General features: G+C 39.8%; 1 protein-coding gene across 5 annotated transcripts in view; it reads left to right on the top strand.

The window, feature by feature from the left end:
- The window catches only part of LOC141777754 (ATP-dependent 6-phosphofructokinase, platelet type-like), a 37,735-nt gene extending 15,518 nt beyond the window's left edge, over positions 1–22,217 (top strand). The window contains exons 8-23 of one of the 5 annotated variants that reach the window (XM_074652300.1): positions 882–977; positions 1,728–1,820; positions 1,995–2,120; positions 2,599–2,663; positions 2,975–3,044; positions 5,792–5,938; positions 8,854–8,924; positions 9,476–9,563; positions 11,953–12,105; positions 13,966–14,118; positions 16,232–16,396; positions 17,581–17,642; positions 18,472–18,583; positions 19,711–19,810; positions 19,926–20,031; positions 21,169–22,217. In XM_074652300.1, coding sequence (XP_074508401.1) covers positions 882–977; positions 1,728–1,820; positions 1,995–2,120; positions 2,599–2,663; positions 2,975–3,044; positions 5,792–5,938; positions 8,854–8,924; positions 9,476–9,563; positions 11,953–12,105; positions 13,966–14,118; positions 16,232–16,396; positions 17,581–17,642; positions 18,472–18,583; positions 19,711–19,810; positions 19,926–20,031; positions 21,169–21,325 — 1,764 coding nt within the window. In that variant the 3' untranslated portion in view covers positions 21,326–22,217. The remainder of the gene's footprint in view (positions 1–881; positions 978–1,727; positions 1,821–1,994; positions 2,121–2,598; positions 2,664–2,974; positions 3,045–5,791; positions 5,939–8,853; positions 8,925–9,475; positions 9,564–11,952; positions 12,106–13,965; positions 14,119–16,231; positions 16,397–17,580; positions 17,643–18,471; positions 18,584–19,710; positions 19,811–19,925; positions 20,032–21,168) is intronic. The other 4 variants (XM_074652299.1, XM_074652295.1, XM_074652297.1 and 1 more) reach the window with 4 other exon arrangements.
- The last annotated feature ends 1,217 nt before the right edge of the window (positions 22,218–23,434 follow it).

Consider the following 23,434-nt stretch of genomic DNA (forward strand, 5'->3'; position numbering starts at 1 on the left):
AACACATTTGTTATGCCCCGAGGAAACACGCATACTAACGTTACATTTAACTCATCTGTTAGTTTAAAATGAAACCCCACATGGTATATTTAGAAGAAGAAGAAAGGCACTCAATTAATCACGAGGGGAAATTCAATTTTTTCACTGTTATATTTTAAGTAGTACATAGTACACACAGGCCCAAATACACACACATGCACAAACAGGACCTATATACATGCATTAATGGAGAGATGTCAGAGCGAAGGGGCTGCCCCTGACAGGCACCACGAGCAGTTGGGGGTGGGGGTGCCTTGCTCAAGGGCACCTCGGCATTGCCCAAGAGGCAAACTGGTATCTCTCCAGCTACCAGTTCACACTCAGTACTTGGTCCATGTGGGGACTTGAACCGGCGACCCTCCGGTTCCCAAGCCAAGTCCCACTACTACTACTACTACTACTGCCGCCCCTTTAAGCTAACTCTTGTTTCAAAGTAAACCCCACATGGTATCTTTAAGCTAACTCTTCTGTCTAATATCCTACCAGAAGTAGGTAAAATAATTAGTTTTAATGTTATGCAGTTAAACATTCTCTGCAGGAGGTTAATTATTGTGCATGACATTTTAAGAAATTTCCTCATCTGACCTTCAGTTTCCCTGCATTGCTAGCAATCCTCGTTGAAAACAAATAGGCCCAGTTAGCTGTAGGTATGAATCTTCTTCCACAATGTGGCAAGTGGTGGCCTGCTCAAGAAAGATGACAAAATGCCCTGTTGTTCTTTAAATTAAGGTTTATCAGTAGTTGATCTGAGATTGTCCTCCATTACCGGATCCAGCTTTTGGCAATGCAAAATGTTTTCTGTCATGTTTTCAAATGCTTTTGCTTCTTTCATATCCCTCTAGAACCGTGCCGATAAGAAAAGGCTGAACATTATTATTGTAGCTGAGGGGGCCATAGATTCCCACAACAAGGCAGTAACTCCTGATTATATCAAGGATGTAAGTACAGTGGAGAAGTCTGGTCAAGTCACGGACCCACAAACTCTCCTTCAGAAGCATGGATTGTTTTCCTTCATGGTTTGCTGTTGGGAACACACACCACAAAGTCTAATGCCCTATGTGTCATTGTTGTGTTCACATTTTTTGCACGTTTCATTCAAGTTATTTTTAATATTTCTTACTAAAATACCGACTCCCTTATGTTTCTTGATTCCATATATCCTTCAGGCATTTAGAATCCCATCCCGTGTCCCTTTGCACCCTTATTTTTTACTGCTGCAAGGTCACTTCCCGCATGCACATTATTTGGCACTCCCTAACATGACAGGATGCATTTTGCATGATTTCTCCTTCTGTTTGTTGTTGTTGTTTTTTTTTGCTTTTTTTAATGCTTGACACTTTTATGTTGTCTTTTTATTTCGGCATTTTCTTAAGATGGTTTCATTTGAAGATGCTGTGAAATTTTTACAAAGAATAAATTACATATTAATACTATATTATATGTCTGAGTTGTGTTTTTTTATGTGTTTGAACTTAACTCTTTAAGATAATGTTTTTATACTGTGTATCTGTAACTTTTGGACCCTTTAAATTCATGTTACAGCTCTTTTGTTTAATCACACTGAATTGTAATAAAATATAATACTGTGTACTAGATTTTACAGGACATTATTGAATGCAGTTCCTTGTATTGAGCACTTAATCCTCACTATATGCTGTCATCCCACTTTGCTCTACCTCCATATCCAGCTGGTAGTACGCTGCCTGGGTTTTGACACCAGGGTCACCATCTTGGGCCACGTGCAGCGAGGTGGGACCCCCTCGGCCTTTGACAGGATCCTGGTGAGTCACAGTATATTTAATACTTCGCAATGGAAACATTTGTTGTGACATGATTAATTGGTAGTCAAGTCAAAATTACATTCTCAAGTCTTGACCCCTAACATGTTTATTTACCAACACTATAAACATCCTGCTGCTCAGTAATGTCCTTGAAATGACATTTGACCCTTGCAGGCCAGTCGTATGGGCGTGGAGGCGGTGCTGGCGTTACTGGAGGCCTCTCCAACTACCCCGGCCTGCGTCGTGTCTCTAGTTGGCAACCAGGCTGTTCGACTACCACTTATGGAGTGTGTTCAGATGGTAAGAGTGTGTGTGTGTGTGTGTGTGTGTGTGCATGTTGGAGAGAAAGGTCATGCAGAGTCTTCCCTAAGTCTGCATTAATGCATTAATGCATTAATGCATTAATGCAGACTTAGGGAAAGTGTACATAAAGGGCTCAAAATGATGATTGACAGTGGGACAGCCCTAAACCCTCATGGACTTTGCGGGGACGTGCCTCAAAGTCTGTGGGTGTGGAGATTATTGATTGGGCCGTAGTCTGCGTGTCATGTGGTTTAAGAGGAATGAGGTGGTAGTGCTCAGAATCACTGAGTCCAGGTGCTCCCAGTTTGGCAAAACCCCGCACTCCGTTTACCAACAAGACAGAAAGACCAACAACACACACACACACACACAAACACACACACACACACACACAAACAGACCCAGAAGCCTGTCACAACAGAAAAGCAGCCTTTGACGTGTGTGATGAAGAACCTCTTCTATGTTTTGTCATCAGACCCAAGAGGTACAGAAGGCCATGGATGAGAAGAAATTTGAAGAAGCAGTGAGACTGCGTGGCAGGTATGTTTTTAACTTCAGCTACTTTAATATGATCAAATATGGAATCCATTTGCCTACAAACAAATTTAAAAGGTAGATGAAACACATAAAAGGCTTAAATAGAGCAAAGAAGTCACTTTTTCCACCTGTTTCATCAGAGGTCCTGTATGATATACAAGATTTATTTATTGCACATATTCATAGCACTCGCTCTCTTGCCTGTTAGACAGTATGTGCCCCAGTATAACTGTGTAAAGGCTTTCCCTCCAGCAGCAACAGAGCTGACATTTTCTACTTCGGTTAACTTTGTTTTTCACATTTGATATCTGCAGGAGCTTTGAAAACAATCTAACCACCTACAGACTCCTCTCCTACCGAACAGCCGATTCTGAACTTCCAAATGTAAGTACGCTTACAACCAAATAATAAACAAAAAAATAATGATTTATATCAAATGACAAGATTATCACAATTTTAACTCTTCTAATGTATCTTTCCACCAGCAGCTCTGAGATTTGTACGGTAGCATAAGGTACTTCCTGGTCAGGTGCCTTGTGGGTGCTGCAGTCTTTTTGTGACACTAACAGTTTTTCTGTGGCTGTCTCTGTCCTGAGGGAGTGGAGGAGGCGGGGGGTGAAGAGTGTTCTGACGTATGTGATGAGTAATGAGGCTGCAGCAGAGCACGCTCTATGGGTCAGCTTCTGCAGGCGTAGTTCACAGAGCAGACGAGCTTCTCAGCAACTAGTTTAGACCTTTTAGTTGATCCTCCTCCATATTCACTTTGTCTTCTAAATCCCCCATGCTGACATCAAATTGAATTAAAAACATGAGTGAATTTAATTTTTTTTGCTCAGTATCTAGTCTAATTATTAAACTTTTATGAGACAGGAGAGGAACATTTATAACTACATATGTTTCTATGGTAACACAGTGCCACAAAATGACAGTGCCAGTGCTCATTATCTGTCGCTCTTGTCTGTCTTTGCTTATTCCTTCATTGCTCTGCTTACAAGAAGAAATGTAGACACGCAAAGAGTTGCATTAGTGCTTCAGTGAAGTCGTCCCACCAGCCTCCCTGTCAAGGACAATCACAGCGTCGGCTGTGATCTGCTTCAAACCAACCTGAAGTAGCCCTCCTTGCAGTTTAATGTTAAGTCTGTGGAGATGGTGGCCGAGAGTGTCCTTGCTTATTCATAACTCAAACTGGACAGGCTCCACACTCTCTCTGTTAAAAATGGTCAGTGGCTGCGGAAATTAAAGCTCTGGTGCGGGGAGTTTAAAAATATGATGTTGGAATTAAATAGATTGGGAAATCAAACTGTCTTGATATGAAACTGGATTTAGTTGTAAACCCATTGTGAAGGTGCAGCAGACACTAATAATGTTATTGTGGAAAAACTACAGATCCCAGTGATTTTAATGTTTTAACGTCAGCCAAAGAATTAGATGATTCCTTTCTGATTTTTAAACTTTTATCACATTTGATTTCTCAAAAACCTTTGGAAAAAAGTGTTTTAAAACTGGCTGCCATGCTGAGAATGTGGTTACTTTTTTTCTTTACCCTGAAACATTTTAAAGACTTTAGAGATACAAGGCTTACACTGGAAATGTTTTGTAGCTGTGAAGAATATTGATCATCTTTACAATGATTTGGGCTGGGCATCCTTTCAAATTGATAGCGATGCCAATGCAAATCCGTTCTTTTTTTAAAAAAATAGGATCACATTCTAGACCTCTCAGTAATTGGTGTTTAATACTGTTGTCAAACAGAAGTATCTGAAAAAGAACTTTGCCTAAACAGCCTACAGTCTTAGGAAAGTTATGATTTAGAACAGAACAGCCCTGTTGGGCTGCGGTTTGCCATGTTATGATTTTGTGCTAAATACAGTACCTGTGAGGGTTTCTGCACAATATTGTCATTGTTTTGTGTTGTTAATTGATGTACAATAATAAATATATACATACATTTGCATAAAGCAGCATATTTGCCCACTCCCATGTTGATAAGAGTATTAAATACTTGACAACTATCCCTTTAAGGTACATTTTGAACAGATTAAAAACGTATGATTAATTGGCGATTAACTATGGACAATCATGCGATTAATCGCGATTTAGTATTTTAAAAGATTGACAGCCCTAATACTAACACAAATCTGCTCACTGAACTTGTCTTCACAATTGTGGTATTTTAAATATTGTTATGCTCTTGAGTTTTGCCACTGAGAAGTTCATCAGCAGCTTAGAGTTGGACGCCTGTTCATTTTGATTCTCTCCACATTGTCTTCATGTTCTTTAATCCAATCCATGTCCTCAATTATCCTGTTAAAGAATTGCGGGAGAAAAGCTTTGGAAGCCCTATCTATTGTACCGTTAATTCCCAGCACACCTTTGTGACTGAGTGTATGAAGCTTGCATTCAAATGTGAGTCATGAAATATGGACCTTGTGCATTTTGATATTAGGAGTTGAAAGTTGTTGCGCAGCAATTTTGGAATGTGACCTAAAGGTATATTCTGCTACTAGTGGAGCAGATGATTCAAGTTTGTATAGCAAGAAAACATTTGGATAGTGAGTAAAAGTTTGCATTTGAACATTTTCAGTGGTTGTCCTGAGAAAGCAGCTGCTGCTTCACTGCGTTGTTTAGCAGCATGTGGCTTCTTGCATGCAAGGTAATCTTTGCCTGCTGCTGTTCTGCTCTGAGGCAAAGTCTTGCCTGGCTCTCCAGCAGTTAATGAGACATGGATGGTATTATCAGGCAGTGGAGACGGACAACTGTCCTGTCAGGCATGGAGAACAATTATTCTTAATTTGCAAAATAATCCTGCGATGATAAAAGTCACCTGCAGTGAGTTTTGTGTCATTTGCTTACTTCATGTCTGCTACAGAAATCACTGCTTGTCTTCATTGCCTCTAATAGTTGCTGATATACCATCTTCTTCAAGCCAAGCATCATACTGTACATGCTGTGATTGTACACTGAATATAAGCCTGAGGTGTGAAGATGTTTTAAAATGTGACAAAGCTTGGGGGTGTTATAACATACGGTCATACTGTATGTAAGTGCCAGGTTTTGCTTTCTCCTCTATGTGTTTAGTGTACTTCTGTGTGTACTGTGTGTTTGTGACTGCCTCTCTCCATCCTCCACAGAGCTCCTTCAATGTTGCGGTGCTGAACGTCGGTGCCCCGGCAGCAGGTATGAACGCTGCCGTGCGTGCTGCTGTCAGAGTGGGAATCACTGAAGGCCACAAAATGTTTGCCGTCAATGACGGCTTCGAGGGATTCTACAAGGGACAGGTAAGAGTGAAAGAGAAACATGCAACTATGTAGTGTACATATTTGTTTTCAGTATATTTGTCTAGGGCAGCATCACATAATCTCTTTTTTTTCAATTCATCAATTAGAGTTGTAGTCTATGAAATGTCAGAAGTATCAGTTTCTCAGAACCCAAACATGGCGTCTTCAAATGACTTGTTTTGTCTGACCAACCGTCCAAAACTCAATTTACAGTGATATAAAACAGCACTACATTGGTCCAAATTATAGGCATTTTCTCTCAATTAAAAACATTTTTTAAATGTTGAAACATTTTAACTATATTCAGATTTTTTTTTTAAAAACTATATAGTGTTTTTGTCATTTCACAGTACAGCAGTCAGTAGAAATTTGCCTGAAAGTAATTTGTCAGAATAAGGAAGGATCTCAACTTACAGTATATTTATCTACATAAAATCTAGAATCTTACCCATGTTGCATGAAAAAATGGGTTCTATGTATGGATACCTACGAGTCTCCCCTTTACAGACATGCCCACTTTAAGATAATACAAATACAAACATAGTCGAGTCAGCACACTGACACACTGACAGCTTTTGTTGCCTGTTGGTCTTGAGTATGATTTGAGCATATTGTTTTATGCTAAATGCAGTACCTGTGAGGGTTTCTGGACAATATCTGTCATTGTTTTGTGTTGTTAAATGATTTCCAGTAATAAATATATACATACATTTGCATAAAGCAGCATATTTTTCCACTCCCATGTTGATAAGAGTATTAAATACTTGACAAATCTCCCTTTAAGGTACATTTAGAACAGAAAAGAAATGTTTAATTAATCGCGATTAAATATTTTATTAATATTAATTGATTGACAGCCCTACTAAAAATACACGTTAGCTGTCAAGTGCATGTGCATTTTTTTTGTACAGATTAAATTCTTCTAAATTCAGGGGACCTCTTTTGCCCTGTAGTATTCAGCAATTTATCAGAACAATACAGTAGTGCAAGCAATGACATTGTATATGTTGCAATTTCTTCAGCAAACTCTTCAAATGTTTTAATTATCAATTACAACAAATACACAGTTCAGTCATGAAATCTCTGCTCTCAGTATTTTGAGAACTCAAGTACAAGAGAAGTTTATTCAACCTAAATAAATATTAGTCACGCTGCGAGCGCTGTAGTTCTGGGTTGTCATGTTACTCAAGTATGTGCAGAGCCTTATTCAACCTGAACTTGACACTGCTGACAAGCCAACGTATCTTAAGACATGATTGGTCAGGCCATGCTGCCTTTTCTCTGTGGCTGTTATTTCTGCACCTCTCTATCATAAATGGCTTTTATTATATCTGACATCTGCATTCCTCAGTGATCCAGGAGCAAATACTACCATCGGGCAATGAATCAGACTATTAACTTACTTAAAGCTACTAGCGCTCATTGTTAAGAGTAAACAATGAGGGTAAGCTACATTCCTTGGAGGTCATGGTGAATTTACTGACCAATAGCAGGGAGCAGGAGAGTGGCGGTGCAGTCTCTCTCCTCCCCTCTGCTGCACTGGCTACAGTGATAACACTGTGTGTCCAGATAAACACTGATACTTAGTGTAAGCCAATTACTCCACTCCTACAGCAGCTATACCATATATACACACACAGTCTTGGTTATACTTATACTCCGATTGCATGCATGCTTTCCACAAACACACACGTACACCTTTTCAGCTGTGCAGAGTAGCAAAGACTTGTTGAAAGCGATGAAGTGACTCGAGTTGTCATGTTGAAGGTTTAGACTTGATTGGAAAGGAAAGCTGTGATCCCCTGTTAAAACCCCAACTAAGTAGGACACTGATTATAATGTACAGCTGCTGGATAAATGTAGCTACGCTGGCACAGTAACCGGACATTGACAAGAATGAATAACCGATAATATAAAGAAGACGGGACAAAAAAAAAATGTGTATCCAGGGGAGGGGGGGAGGGGGCATATTCAGACAAAAAAACTCAGATTTGACAAGATTAAAGTGGTAAATTTATGAGAAATAACTGACAAATTTAAGAGACAAAAACGTGAATATTCTTTGAGATTATATTGTCATAACACATTTGCGAGAAAAAACTCTGAAAAAACAGTTTGTTTTTTTTGTCAAGGAACCCCATCGCTTCACTTTGCAAGGTTGGATCAACCTCATCGCACCTCAGACGCCACCGTTAAAACACTGCGGTAACATGAGATGCCAAGTGCAAAACTGTGGTAGCGCCAGCTGCTGTCTGAATTTTGTTGCTCCTAAAGTAGTATTCTTACGGTAAGGATGGCCTCTGAGCGAGGCAGAGGTCCTGAAAGATGCATATATGCATTATCTTTCATGTTCTTTCTGTGTTCTTTTATGAACATGAATAAATACTAATATAATTTATATATTTTGCACTTGGCGGCTCACGTTACTGCAGTGTTTCTGTGAATTTAAATTTTGTTTTAAATTTCATTATTTTTTTCTTACCTCAAATGGCCCTAATACGCCGTCGTATATCAGCCATGCGTTCTCTCCATCGTCCATTGGTTATATTTACCAAGGTTTTGAGATATCGGTCTTTTAAGATTTCTGCCTCCACCACATTAGTTTTAATAACATTTTCTCTGTGGTGCTCACGGCATGAAAAAAATTAATTTAAAGAAATTCAGCAGCCACATCTTTTTCTGAAATCAGTGTCCCTGTTAGTCTGGATAATCCGCAGAACACACTGTCGACAGATTTCAAAGGACAGTCTCTTCTGTAGGAAGTAGCTCTAATAAAATCTGTTGTCAATGAAGTCTGTGGATCTGTGAATCATCATCTACACATCAAAAATGAGTTTAGTATTTGAAGTGAAGTAGTTTTTGCAAAAATGAATGACTGTGAATAATTATGACATCTTCCTGTTTTTATAAATCAGATCAAGGAGATCAAATGGGGAGATGTTGGTGGTTGGACTGGCCAAGGAGGCTCTCTGCTCGGGACCAAACGGTGAGTTGTGTGTGGGGAAAAAAAGTGTAGATGTGTAATCTGAAGATTGTATTGATATTGTTAGTGACTTAAATCTTGTATACATTTGTTGTTTTTTTGTTTCTTGACATTAGATGCTGTTTTTTCTCTTACTTTTCTCAAATTAAATCTTTTTTTTTTAAAATGAAATTAATAAATTAATCATCTGTTGTTTTATTTTTTTGCTTTAGGCTCATGATTTCTGTCTTTAAAAATCAAGGAAGTTGTGGATCCTCAGACGGGAGATTTAAATAACTCTATCTTTTCCTTTGCTCTACCAAGTGATGAATTACAAAATCTTGACCTTGAGCTTAGTTACCAAGGAGCGAGGCAGAATATTAATGTTAATCCTATCTGAATGAGGTTTAATCCTTTACAAATCTCAATACATCCTTCTGCCAATTTACTGTATATCAACTAAAACACTTTGTGTATAGTCAGTGTAACTGTACCTTAACTGACTAAAAAGGCTGACTCTAAATATAAACAATAGCTTAACAACACAATTTAATTATTTTGTTTCTATATGCTAGAACTCTTCCAGGCAAACATCTGGATAAGATCGCTGAGCAGATTAGGATCCATAACATCAACGCCCTGCTGGTCATCGGAGGATTCGAGGTTTGTAACTCTACCTGATTTTTGAACATAATGGCGGTGTTTTATCTTAATTGCACAATATTTTATCTTTCAGTGTTTCCTCATACTTTTAAAATATTTTAGTCTGACTGTTTGTTTTATGTTTCAGAAGCTACTGATAATTGTTTGACAGCAGAATTCCTGAGTAATTTTGAAAGATAAATCTGATAAAACTTGTTATACCTGCCGTACAGCATTATTAAGCTCTCTCTTTCTAGTATTTTACCTGCATTATGTATTGTATTGTCTGATTTAACTGATTTGCCCTACAGGACATTTCAGTTTGCAAAACACGTCTCTGCTTCTGTATAACCATATCTTCAGTATACATTTAAGACACATGTAAATGTTATAGGCTCTCTCCTTGTCTGTCCATATTTGGTTATTACTTTATGGCCAAGCTGCAAAGCCAAAACCTTATGATGATTTGTATGTAAAACCTCAATGACCTTAACCAAACGATGGATTTAATATTCAGCAGTAGAGTGAACTAGTTGTTAAAGAGGATGGGCCTCATATTTATATAAGTGTGCAGGTAAAAGTTTGGGCCCAAAGTATAACTCCATCACTAATTTAAATGATATTTAAATGTCTAAACAAATATTTTAAATTTTCCAAAATACAGCGTTTTTTTGACTTGGGCAGCTAGGCCAAAAAATGGACACTGTCTCCCTCCCTGTCTGTCTTTCTGTGTGTGGAGTTTCATTGTCCTCTGTGATTGGCCTGGCTCTCTCCCTTTGGCTTCTCCCACCAGTACAGTCATCCCCAGACCTTTTTTCTGTCCCACCCGCCATCGCTGTCTCTGATCTTCCTACTGCACACCAACAGGCCCTGTCCCCCTTCAAAGCCCTCTTTTCAATAAGCCCCTCCTGCCACGTTTGTCTTCCCTACATGTTCCTCAACATTTAGTGTGTTCATACTGGAAAAGATAAAACTAATACTCAGAGAGGTGCTAAGATGCTAAGTTGGCTTAAAGGGATAGTTATCCACAGTCAGTGTATTAACTACAGTAGATAGTGGTTGGCACGCCCTCAGGAGGAGCAGACAGGAATTAAGACCCAGACACACCAAGCCCAAATCAAAGACTAGCGGCGATGAAGGCTGACTGTTTCGTCGCCCCACGTCGCCTTTTCTTGGTCGACAAGTTGCATTTGAACACACTGCAAAGACTAGAGCCAACAGCCAGTTTACACGTACGTTCTGTGCCTGCATGAGAGGAAATAATTTTCCAGCAGGCGGCTGTAGTCTGTATTCATCATTCAAAAAGGGAAACTGAAAGACCGAAGGCCGTTACACAAGCCGTTGTTATGATTCATTTCAGATGGCCCCGTCGTTGTGAAAATATCCGTGTATTGGAATGATGTAATGATGTGATGAAGATGAAAAATGAGAAGAGCCTTCTGTGTGCCTTCGTTTGCTTGCTTTCCTCACTTCCGTTTCTCTTATCGTGCACTGATTTGTTTAAACTGAACAGCCAATCAGAGTGATTTCTTTCTCTGACGGGCTCCGCCGCCTATTCAACGTGCTGAATTGGCCAGAAAACCTCCAATACAGGCAGATTAGAGCCGACGGTGCCGACACACTGCAAAAACTAGGACGGCTCCAAACTGTCTGACAGCTGTCAGCTTGGTGTAACAGTGCCTTTACCGCACGCACGGAAGCAAAGCAATGTACTGCTGTGGACGGGGCCGGCAGCAAAATATATTTAAGCCACCTAAAAAAAATAATATCAGTTTAAGTGTATGCTATATTTAGAATATTTTTGCCGGTTTACGTTGCCGTGAGACAGCTGTACAGTCTATGTTTCAAACAAAATTTTACCTCGTAAAAATTACAGTTTTTTTTCAGTGGAGTCTGGTGGCTTTGCCAAAAGCACAGATGGATACAGCTTCAGTTCCCCGTCGGAAAGGGCTGGTAAAGTAGTGAAAATATTCTAAATATAGCATACACTTAAACTGAAATTGGTTCTTTTAGGTGTCTAAAATACGTTTTGCTGCTGTGAGGGGCATGCCGACCGCCATCTACTGTAGGTAATACATTGACTAAGGATAAGTACCTTTACAACCTCACTTCAAAACACCCAAACCATCCCTTTAACCTTTTATTGTGTTCTTTGTGAACACTGTTGTTCCACAATGCAATACACATTGGAGCTACTAAATGCCACATAAATAAAAAAAAAAAAAAAAAAAAAATTGACCCCTACCCCCAGGATTTTGTTAAAAACTCTCCTATGTCCTCTTGTCCGCTGTACTTGTAAAGTCCTTGGCGTTAGGCCTCTTCGCTTTCCTCCCACACCTCATCCCCTTTGTCTGTACACCTTCAACAACAACAACAACAACCAATAAGACGCTGGCTCTCACTGCTGCAGGCATACGTGGGATTACTGGAACTTTCTGCTGCGCGGGACAAGCATACCGAGCTCTGTGTGCCTATGGTTATGGTCCCCGCCACCGTCTCCAACAATATACCTGGTTCAGACCTCAGCATTGGCTCAGACACCGCTCTGAACGCCATTACTGATGTAAGTGTGGCTGGATTAGAGTGTACTGTATGTGTGTACCCTGGCCTAACACACACACACCATCCAGCCTGTCAGAGTTTGGGGCTTCGCTGATCGACAGCTCGCATCCTCACTTTAACAACCAGAAGGTGGACTTTATTTGACAAGTTAAGACAGTCAAGACAGTTCAGCAAAGGGCTCACATGATATTGACAAACGCTGTACAGTGTCAGTGGGCTGCAGTATTTTCTGTGTAAACACAGTCAGCCCGACACTCAACAATTGAACCTGTAAGTAGAGCTTCCTTAGACCTAAATGGAACGTAGAGGCTTAACCCTCTGCTTTCACATAAACAAAACCATAGCATAATGGTAGTATATGATACTGGTACAGTGCAAAGAAGTATGAGAACAAAAATTCAAACACAATTCAGACTTGCCAGGTCAAGTCAATTTTATTTGTATAGCCCAAAATCGCAAATCACATATAGCTTTGGCGACACATCTTCAGGCAAAAATGCAACAGGAAATGATTGGCTAATGGCAAGACACTGATACAGTATATATATTTTTTAATATCCTTGAATTACAAATGTATTTAGTTAGTTATTAAGTATACCGAGGTGGATGTTGCAACCAGAGGTCCTAGAACAGTAGAAACATAGTCACAATTACCACAGAAGCTAATAAGCAGGATTCAGCTAATGCCCACACACTGCATCAGGACACATACAGCAGAAAAACCCTCAATACTGGTTGTTGTTGGAGGCGAGCTGGACAGCGGAGGTCCCAGGTAAGTGCAGCTAGGGCATGCAGTGACGTGTTGTGGCATGTTTTTGGCGCGTGGCCCTGGCGTGTTCATGCGGCCCGCTCTGTGTTTGTTTGGGGAAACAGCAGACGACTGGACGATGATGATATACAACGCAACAGAGACACTCTGCTTGCATCCATATGGCACAGAGTTGGTGCTCTTGGAGAGTCTGCATGCCGTGATGTATAAGTCCAGCATTGCTGAATGCAGTCTACATTTTAGTCTTGTCTTTGTTTTGAACCAGGCCAGGCCCTCTGTACATTCTTGCACATAAAAGGAAGCATCGCCCACAGCCTCTGGAGACCCACCCTAGTCTTTATCTTGTCGCGTCAACACCGCTATGTGTCAGCCAGGGTGACCCCCCTCGCCCCCACCTCCCCCATCCCATCTCCTCTAAGCCAATGGGAAGCCAAAGCCCCGGTCACCTGGAGAGAGCCAGCCCAGCAGCAGCACACACACTGCAGGCCATACACACACGTTACAGTGGTACATCTTCATGGTCTCGGTTTAATTCAAAGGACTCCCTTTACTTGTGTCCTTCAACCTTGGTAGACTAGAAGTGTTCAATTATGTAGAATTGGGAAAGCTCCTAAAATGGCATTTAGATTATCGTTCACCAACTCCATAGGGGGAAAGATTACTGTTGAACTGGTATATTTAAACTAGCATCAGCTACGTCCAAATGTACAGTAAGTGGTTAAAACTCAGAGTTAAGTTTTCCTGAGTTCTCCTTTGTTGTGTAAATACATGATGTTGTAGATGTTGGTGAAACAGCTCCAGAAACATCCCTGGAAAAAAAGTAATGTAAAAGTGCATTGATTTCTTGCATAATGCAAAAATAGTATATGAAAATGAACACATAGTACATACTGTAAACAGTTAGCATGTAGCATCAAATTGGGACACAGCTTCAGCTACAGGGAAGGATACAAGCCAAGGGAGCCGCTGTGCACCATGAAGCAGCCTGTAAAAACACTGTAGTCTCCTACACAAGGACACACTGACTGGGTCTCAGATATGCATTGTTAACCCCTGGTAGTCTAACCTTATGTCACCGGCCACCACCATCAGGCCTTTGAGTCCCTGCTGCAGTTGTACGAGGCCCGGGCCGACCACGAGGAGTTTTGCATCCCGATGTGCATGCTGCCTGTCACCATTAGTAACAATGTGCCCGGCACCGACTTCAGTATCGGAGCTGACACGTCCCTCAACGCCATCGTGCAGGTAAGGGCCAGTGGAAAAAACACAGGAAAATAACAGCTAGAGGCATCTTCTAGTGATACATGTCTTATGATAATGACAGTTAATGTGGATAAGTCCTAGTTTAACCTATGAAGATACCTTGATAACAGAATCAGTCCTGCATATTTAGAGAGTTGAATTATGATCAGTTCGAAAGCTGTATGTGAGAACAGAAGTAGAACTCCAATCTGTGAGTACACATTTCCCTGCTAATCCAAAATACGCAAATCTGATGACCATAATGCATTTGCATGTCAGCTGACTGCTTTTATGTTGTATTGATGATCTTTATTTTGGAAGCAGCTATGTGATAAATCCCTCTCTTCCTGCTAGTAAAGTTTGTGATGCTGTTTGTGTTTGAGGAGTGCAACACTGATATGTTTTCAAGCCTGGATGCTGGTTGCCAATGCTTTTGTTTTACCTGCTGCACCAACCCGTTCTTATTCCCAGGGCGTCAAATACCGACGCTTTGTCACGGCCGCCAACGTTCAATACCGCTGCACAAGGCACCCTTTGGCGGCAGTATGCGACACACCATTAACTACAACGAAACCCCATCCACGGCAACAGTAAAGGCTCAGGGATAGTGCTGTGATGACATAGTCTAAAGTGGAAAAGAGACACACATGGCGGGCGGGCGGGCGGGGGGGTGGATGGGTGCAACAAACACAAGGCTTTCATCCAGGAGGCCGCTGTTCGTGTCCCGTGCATCAAGTTTCACTTTAACGCTACAATCAACCGATCATTCGTGCCCTGTTTTCTCCACATCGAGACGCATTTTCACTGTACAAACGTAGTAATTTTAAGCCCAACCATGTTGTTTCTTCCTTAAACTAACTGTAGTGGTTTTGTTGCCTAATCCTAAGCAAGTGTTTTTGTTTAATTCACAACATTAACAACGTGTTAACTGCGACCGAAAAGTGACACCGAGGGGTCTGACAAAGCGTCAGTATGTGACGAGTTATGATGAGAACGTGTTGGCTGTACTGTTGATACCAGATGGGTAAAACAATGAGGTTTACCAACAAGATAAAAAAGGCTGCCCTGATGTATACTATTCAGATCTGGTCGACTTCACTCACCTAGTTAGAACAGAGTTCCAGTATGCACAGATTAACTCTGATGTCCACGTCTGCATTTAATCACTAGCCATCCCAATTCAATGATTCTTCTTAATATGGGAATCTAAACCTACCTGTGTCTACAGAAAACCAAGGCAGTGTGTGAGCTACTACACCTACTATTGTACAGCAATAAGAGGCTTTTGATGTGAAACATCTTACAGTTAATCTTAAAAATGTATGCTTGTAACTGTTAAAACGAAGGTTTTGTAAATCTTGCAACAACAAAAATGCTCGTTCAAATGTTAGTTAGTTAAACCTTTTATTGTTTCATAGCAGATAGACCTTGTACAAAACACAAAGTGATAACCATGTCCAATCAAATCCAATAGTAAAATCCTGAATATACTGAAATTACATTAATTATTATGCAAAAGTTGCCTACAATAATATGTAGCTTTCAAGTAAATAAGCAGTAATGCAGGTTAAAACTTAAGTAAAGCACCCACTGCCCTGGCATATCAATGTTTTATTAATTAATAAGGAGTTAACCTGTGCATCACTGAGACTCAGAATGTTTGATCTGACTCTTCTTGTAGCATGGACATTAAACGGTAACTGCATGTTTACTCAGTCTTTTATCTACTAAAGTAGAGCTGCAGCTGATCATTATCATCAACTATTTTTTCTGATAACTTTTGATTTATTGTGTAGTCTATAGACATATATCTAAATTCCCAACAATTTTCCACGGCCCAAATTTCAGATTGTTTACTTAGACTGACCGCAAACCTAAAAAGCCAAACGTATTTAATTCAATTTAAATAGATAAAAACAACAAATCCCCACATTTGAGAAATTGTAGCAACCTTTCACTTCATTCATTCTTTATATGATTAACTCACTATCTAAAATTATTGTCAAATTTTCTGTTGATTGAATTGAATTTCAGCTCTACTTTGGTGAAGTCGCCGTGGTGAACAAATCTACCGTTTTGCTTGTTAATAACTGTGAAACCTGCGTGTATGATTCAGACATGTGATCGCATCAAGCAGTCCGCCAGTGGCACCAAGCGGCGGGTCTTCATCATCGAGACCATGGGGGGCTACTGTGGCTACCTGGCTACCGTGGGCGGTCTGGCTGCAGGCGCCGACACCGTCTACATCTACGAGGAGCCGTTTAACATCCGGGACCTGCAGGTCAGAGATACAGTCTCATTTCAGCATTTAGTAAAGCTGTAATAAGGCAACGTTTCCAACTTAAAGGAGAACAACAGCCACTTCGAAAACAGGGCTGCCGTTCCCCTTGTGTCTCCCTCTTGTTTTCAGATGAGTGCCTCACATCATCAGGAATGTCTCTTTATATTTCATAACCTTAAGTTAACCTGAGTAGTATACATAAATATATCTTTTGAAAGTTTACGCCTGGCTCTGAGGCTCCTACAGCTCATCACTGGCTCTCCCTGGAGGTTTCAGGAATGTGTATGTGACCCAGATTATGGCTGTACGTCTGAAGCAATTTATTAATAACCTCTGAACTGCATCACTGCATGACAGACAGATCAGGTCGGGGTGATTAGAGGCGTCAGGGTTGTCCCCATGTTTATGTTGTTGCTGTCACATTGTGTCAGACTTAAACTCTATTGAGTTCATTACAGCTTTATTTATCCCTTTAAGGATGAAGCTTGCCACCCCTCTACGCCACAGTGCTAATGAAAAATGTTCAAATGCACATGCACCTGATAGTCTGTGATCTTGTTTTATTTTTATTTTACCTTTATTCTAGTACAGTTTAATGTCTTTTTTTTAGGGTTTTGATTTGCTTTTATAATAGTTGTTTTTTGATTGCCTTGTGTGAGCCACTTTGTGCTCATACACATAATAACATACCATAGCAACAGAGAATATATTGAGTTTGAATTTGATTGAATTTGATTTGGTTGTTAGTAAAGTAATTCTTCATTAGATATTATACAATATTAATAAGACCAAATCACAAAAACATAAACCAAGATTAAAAAAAAGTGTTATATTTGTTAAAGTTTTTTTCTCCTGACATTTTGAAAAGTGCAGAAATGATGACAAATGAAAACAAAAAGTGACTGCTATAGAATCTATGGTAAAGAGCCCTGTAAGCTAAGAGTGGTTTTAGGTTTGATTGGGTGTTAGCAGGGGAGAAACAGCAGGTATGATACCACCAGGTTCCCTCTGGTGGTGTATATGTCACCCTGCACCCTCTCCGTTCTGTGGTGGTGATGAGACCCTGCAGCCTCTCCGTTCTGAGGTGGTGATGAGACGGCTGGATCGGCTACCCGTGCAGGTTGCAGGTTGCAGGCCGCCGTCGCTGCGGTTGAACGTGAACATTCTTTGCGCTTTGTTTTCAGGCCAACGTGGAGCATCTGACACAGAAGATGAAGACGAGTATCCAGAGAGGCATGGTGCTCAGGTGAGTCTCAGCACTCAGATATGCCAGACAATTTGTTCCTTTTTTAAATGTTACATTTCAGCTGCAGTTTCCATGGCATTACCCCATCACACGCACTGTTTAGCCTGTGGGATTTTGCATGGGTGTGTGTGTGTATAGCACTGAGGGAGAGAACACGAGATAGGAGTGTAAAAACTATTTATTTTATTTATCTATTTCTTAATGGTAAATCATTCTTTGTGATGCTTTATTGTAAATAAGTATTTGTTTTCAGTGAATTACACAAAACGAATTGCTCTTAAAATGTGTTTGACAGCTAATCGACCTTACACACTTAACTCGGTGTCATCTGTTGTGGCTATTTTAAGTCCACTGCACCATCCCACTGTTTAAAGTGCTCCCAGCAGGATGGAATTCTGTGGAACTAGGACAAATGTAGTATTTTGGACAGTGTGTAGGTGACATTGTGTGCCTGTGCTGAGGTTTGCACCTGCATGATTTCATTATTACAAGACACACTCGAGCACAGTGGTGCATTGCAAGTGGCTCTGCAGGTAGGTGGACAGCGGACTGATGCCCTGGCTCAAGGGCACTTGATCACTGGGGGTATAGAGAACCAACAGCATGAGGACACTAGTTAGATTGCTTAAAAGGCTGGTACACCCAAATTACAAAAAATACGGCAACGTCTCATTTCAGAATCTATGTCCCTGTTACACACCGTCAACAACTTTCAATAGGGGATTATTTCTAAGGTAGAAAGTAGTTCCTAAGAAAACTTTACAGCAGGTTCTAACTTCTTTGTTTTAACCTGTAATTAACCTGTTGCCCTTTTAATGCGTCTTTTTAGAAATGAGAACTCCAATGAGAACTTCACCACTGACTTTATCTACCAGCTGTACACTGAGGAGGGAAAAGGAGTGTTTGACTGTAGGAAGAACATCCTCGGTCATATGCAGCAGGTAGGAAACAGACACAGAGACACACACACGCACGCACGCACGCACACACACACACACACACACACACACACACACACACACAATCACATTTTATTGTACATGCTTTATTTCCACTTGTTGGAAGTTAATGAATTGAAGTGATGTAGGGAGTCATGTTATCCTGAAATTGAGTGAGTCCATAAATCCTCCTCTTTGCCTGGGCCAATCGGCTGCCTGCGTGAGCTGCTCGAGACGGCGACCTTGCTTACTGCTGCGGCTCACACGCGCGTGGTGTCCACACCAACAGCGTTGCTGCTGTTGCTGTAAATTATAATAAAAATCAATTAAAGGCAGGTATTTTATTAATTATGAAGCCATGCAAGTTACTGCATTTTCAACAACATTGTCCTGCAAATAGTTCAGAATAAAAGCCTTGTTAAGTAATGAAGGGATTCTGTCCACAGAAAAATGTTAGTGGGCTTTATTTTGAAATGGAAACAAGTGTTGCGTTAGAAATACATTTTTACTTTTTTCCATGTCTGTGACATTACTACAGTTTCAACGTCTAGAATATGTTGCTGGTACGATGTCAATATACTGTCTAAAGATCATTTTCACTGTCTATTTTTGCTGTAAATGGGGGAAATAAAATAGGCGAGACCTTGAATGTCTAGAAGAGAGGCACCCACGCTGTGCCGCGGGCTGCTCACGCGGGCTGTGTGGCTGCTTTAACCTGTTAACATTGGTGCCGAAATAAAAAGGGAAAAAGGTTTTGCGATGCACATGCGCTGCTCACACAGGCTGTGTGGCCCGGGCATTAGACTTTCCATGGTCGCAGGTAGCTGTAGCCTATCCCAGCATGCACTGAGAGAGAGGTGGGGTGCATAAGGGTGTCAGCTAAATATTGTAAATTGGGGATGGATGATAATTCAATAACATTGTGTTTTAGTGGAGTTGCGATGATGTGATCATATTGTGTTACTGTTTTACAGAATTCTGTTGTTTTGTGTGATATAACATTTTGTTGTATTAATCATCATTATTAGCATTTTACATATATCATACAAATATCCTTTTTTTTGATATTGTGATATTATTTCCCAGCCTTTTTTTTTAAAATAGAACAATATCTGCTTCCCTTTTCACAGGGAGGAGCTCCATCACCATTTGATAGAAACTTTGGCACCAAAGTTGCTGCTAAAGCCATACAATGGATCACACGGACGCTCAAGGAGTCTTACAAAGGAGGTAAAACAAAACTCTGCAGACATGGTTCCTTGTTTTTCTGGATTCCTCCGTGTCCGTGTATGAGTGGGTGCACTATGTGTTTGGTTATAAAGGCTGATGCTTGTCTTCAACGCAGGGCGAGTGTTTGCTAACTCGGAGGACACGGCCTGCCTGTTGGGGATGCGTCGCAGAGCTCTGGTCTTTCAGCCCGTGTCACAGCTACGGGACGAGACTGACTTTGTGTAAGAAACACTTTCAGTTTTACCCTCTGTAGCAATACACCTCCCTGATTCACTAAAAAGATGAGACAAACTTATACTTCACTTATAGTTTCTCAAAGTGTAAAAGTCATAGTATGCCAAAAAAGGTATTAAATAGTCATAGTATAGTGTGTCTAAAATAGTAAAAAAAATCATAGTAGTGTGTTGAAAAAAATCATACTATTGTATTTTCTAATTTAAAATTTCTAATAAAGTTATAGTATAGTACGTTAAAAAAGTAGTATTATAGTATGTCGAAAAAAAATCATAGTATAGTATACTATGACTTTTCCGACATACTATAGGACTCTGACTTTTTTCGACATAATATACTATGAATTTTTTATGAATTTTTTCGACATGCTACACTGACATCTTTGTGTTTTTCGACATACTATACTATGACTTTTTGACATTCCAAACTGACTTTTTTTCAACATACTATACTGACTTTTTTCGACATTCTAGGACTTTTTTTCAACTTTTTTTTCGACATACCATACTAGGACTTTTTTTTAATTTTTTTTTTTTCAACTTTTTTCGACACTATACTATGACTTTTTGGACAAACAATACTATGACTTTCTTTTTTTTTTTACTTATTTTGAAAAACTATACTATGACTTTAGGACTGATTTCGACACACTATACTATAAAAATATAGTATCCCGAAAAACATTTTAAAGAAGTTATAGTATAGTATGTCGAAAAAAGCCATTGTAGAGCATGTCAAATAAAGTTGAAAAAAGTCATAGAGTATGTCGAAAATAATTCATAGTGTAGTCTGTCGAAAAGTCATAGTATATAATGTTGAATAAAGTTTTTATAAAAGTATTTTGTCGCCATACTTTAGTGTTAATTTTTTTTCGATATACTGTACTGACTTTTTTCGACATACAGTACTATGACTTTTTCTACTTTTTTCGACATATACTTAGAGTTTTTAACAAGTCGTATGTCGAAAACAGCAAAAACAAATCATAGTATAGTATTTTGAAAAAGGTCATAGTATAATACGTCGAAAATAGTCAAAATGTCCTTGTACAGTGTGTCGGAAAAAGCAAGAAAAATATCACAGTACATGAGTATATAAGTCATCCTTGTGTTTTGTCTCCTCAGCCACAGGATCCCTAAGGAGCAGTGGTGGCTGAAGCTCCGTCCACTGATGAAAATCCTTGCCAAGTACAAGACTAGCTACGACGTGTCCGACTCCGGCCAGCTGGAACACGTGACCCGGATCCGACCCAAAGAGACCAACACCACTGCGGCCATCTGAGCCGTTGCATCGCTGCCAGTGGAGCGCTTCACTCCTGCAAGAAAACAGCTTCACAGAACAGTGACGCTACTCACACGATGACTGATCGAACGCCGATTGACTGCAAATAAATTAAAGTAGATTTTCAAAGATAGTTGGTAATTTAAAAAAGGTATATTGTATGGTAAAGTCATGGCACTTTACAGAAGGGATCTTCTATTTTTTAGATATTGACAGATTAAATTTGAGGGTGAGTCGTTTGGAATAGAGCTCTTAAGTAGTTTCAACAAGCTAGAGCTGACGTAATTCCGAGATCCCCAATCAAAGTAATTATTGAGATAAAAATATATATAAGCACTCATTATGTACTGTATTTAAGTTTTAGTCCTGAAAATGTAGCTAATTTTAACTATGTAGCTGAGAAAACACCCATGTTGAGGTGGGTGATGTCTGGCTTTTGTCATTTCATTTTTTTCTACAGCATTTTGAGCCCCAAAATTAATGTAATCCCCTAAAGCTGCTTCTAAAGAGATATTATATACCAGGAGGATCACACGCTGTTAATCTAACGTCTGTTCACACCTTGAAAATCATCTACCATCTTGACTGTTAGATGGAATTGTGACCTACAGAAGGTTTAGTGAGCTGAGCTGGCTGTGTGTGTGTGTGTGTGTCCTTATCACCTGCAAATCGTGTGTATGAGTGTGTGTGTATTATGGTGTTGCCTCAGCATCCACCCTGGGCTTTGTATGTGGCATCTTTAGAGTGGTATTGTGAGTAGGGTTCTGCTGTTGATGTAGTTTGGCAATGAAGTGGAGAATGTCTGAAACTTGTACGCAACATTAATGATGTGCTGGCAGTGTAATGTGTGTGTCCTGTCACAGAGTAATAAAACATTTATTGTGTGAAAAGTTATGAACTGTTTGTGAGATTCATCAGTAACTTCTTCTGAAGTTAAAGGGTCAGCTCATCCACATTTTAAAGATTTCCTTACCTCGAGTGGTATATAGCAATATTTTTGTTTTATTTGTGCTCACGGCATTGAACATTTTTTCAAAGTATAATATGTCAAAAACAGTCATAAAAAGTCTAGTATGTCGTAAAAAGTCATAGTATATGTCGAAAAGTCAAAGTTTAGTATGTCGAAAAAAAGTCATAGTATAGTATGTAGACAAAAACATAGTAAAATATGTAGAAAAAAATCATAGTTTAGTATGTCAAAAAAGTCATTGTATGTCGAAAAAAGTCCGAATAGTATGTCAAAAAAGTCATAGTATAACATGTCGACAAAAACATGAGTAAACACCCATGTGGCCTTTTCACACCTTGGAAAACATCCATCATCTTGATTGTAAAATGGAAATGTGACCTACAGGAGGTTTAGTGAACAAAGCTGGCCTCGTGTGTGTCTCTTGGTGTTGCCTTCTGTTGCCGTTGGCAGTGAAATGGAAAATGTATGAAAACATAAACTTACTGTGCTGGCAGTGTGATGAAGCATTTATTGTGTGGAAGAATACAAAATACAGTTAAAGGGTCAGCTCATCAACAATTCAAAAAAATGTCCTTACCTTGAGTGGTATGTTAAAAACAATGTTTTGGTTTTTGTGGTGCTGTGACTGTATGGTAAACCAGCAGCAAGTCTTTAGCTTAGCTTGGCATAAAGATTGGAAACAGCTAACCTGGAGCCATTCAAAGGTAATAAAATCCACCTACTGTACACCTACCAACCTTCTCAACCTCTATCTGTATAAAAACAACACATTGTGGTTTTACGAGAGGTTATGTGACAGACTATTTCTTGGCCAAGTGCAGTGACTTCCTGGAGTCCCAGCTGGTTGCCTGGACACAGAAGTCACTACTCCTGGCCAAGAAATCGTCCGTCATATAACCACCTGTATAACCACAATGAGTCCTTTTTAAACTTCGTCTTTTGTACAGATTAAACAAATGATATGAAGAGGTACTGGGAGGCAGATTGTGTTACCTTTGGACAGAACTGTGTTTCAAGTCTTTATGCAGAGTTGAGCTAACCGGCTGCTGCAGGTTATGAAATATCATATTTACCATGCAGACACGAAAGTGGTATCAATCTTGTTTTACTCTGCAAGAAAGTGAATTGGTGTAGTTCCC

The sequence above is a fragment of the Sebastes fasciatus genome, chromosome 11 (assembly GCF_043250625.1).
Source record: "Sebastes fasciatus isolate fSebFas1 chromosome 11, fSebFas1.pri, whole genome shotgun sequence".
In the NCBI taxonomy this organism is placed as follows: domain Eukaryota; kingdom Metazoa; phylum Chordata; class Actinopteri; order Perciformes; family Sebastidae; genus Sebastes; species Sebastes fasciatus.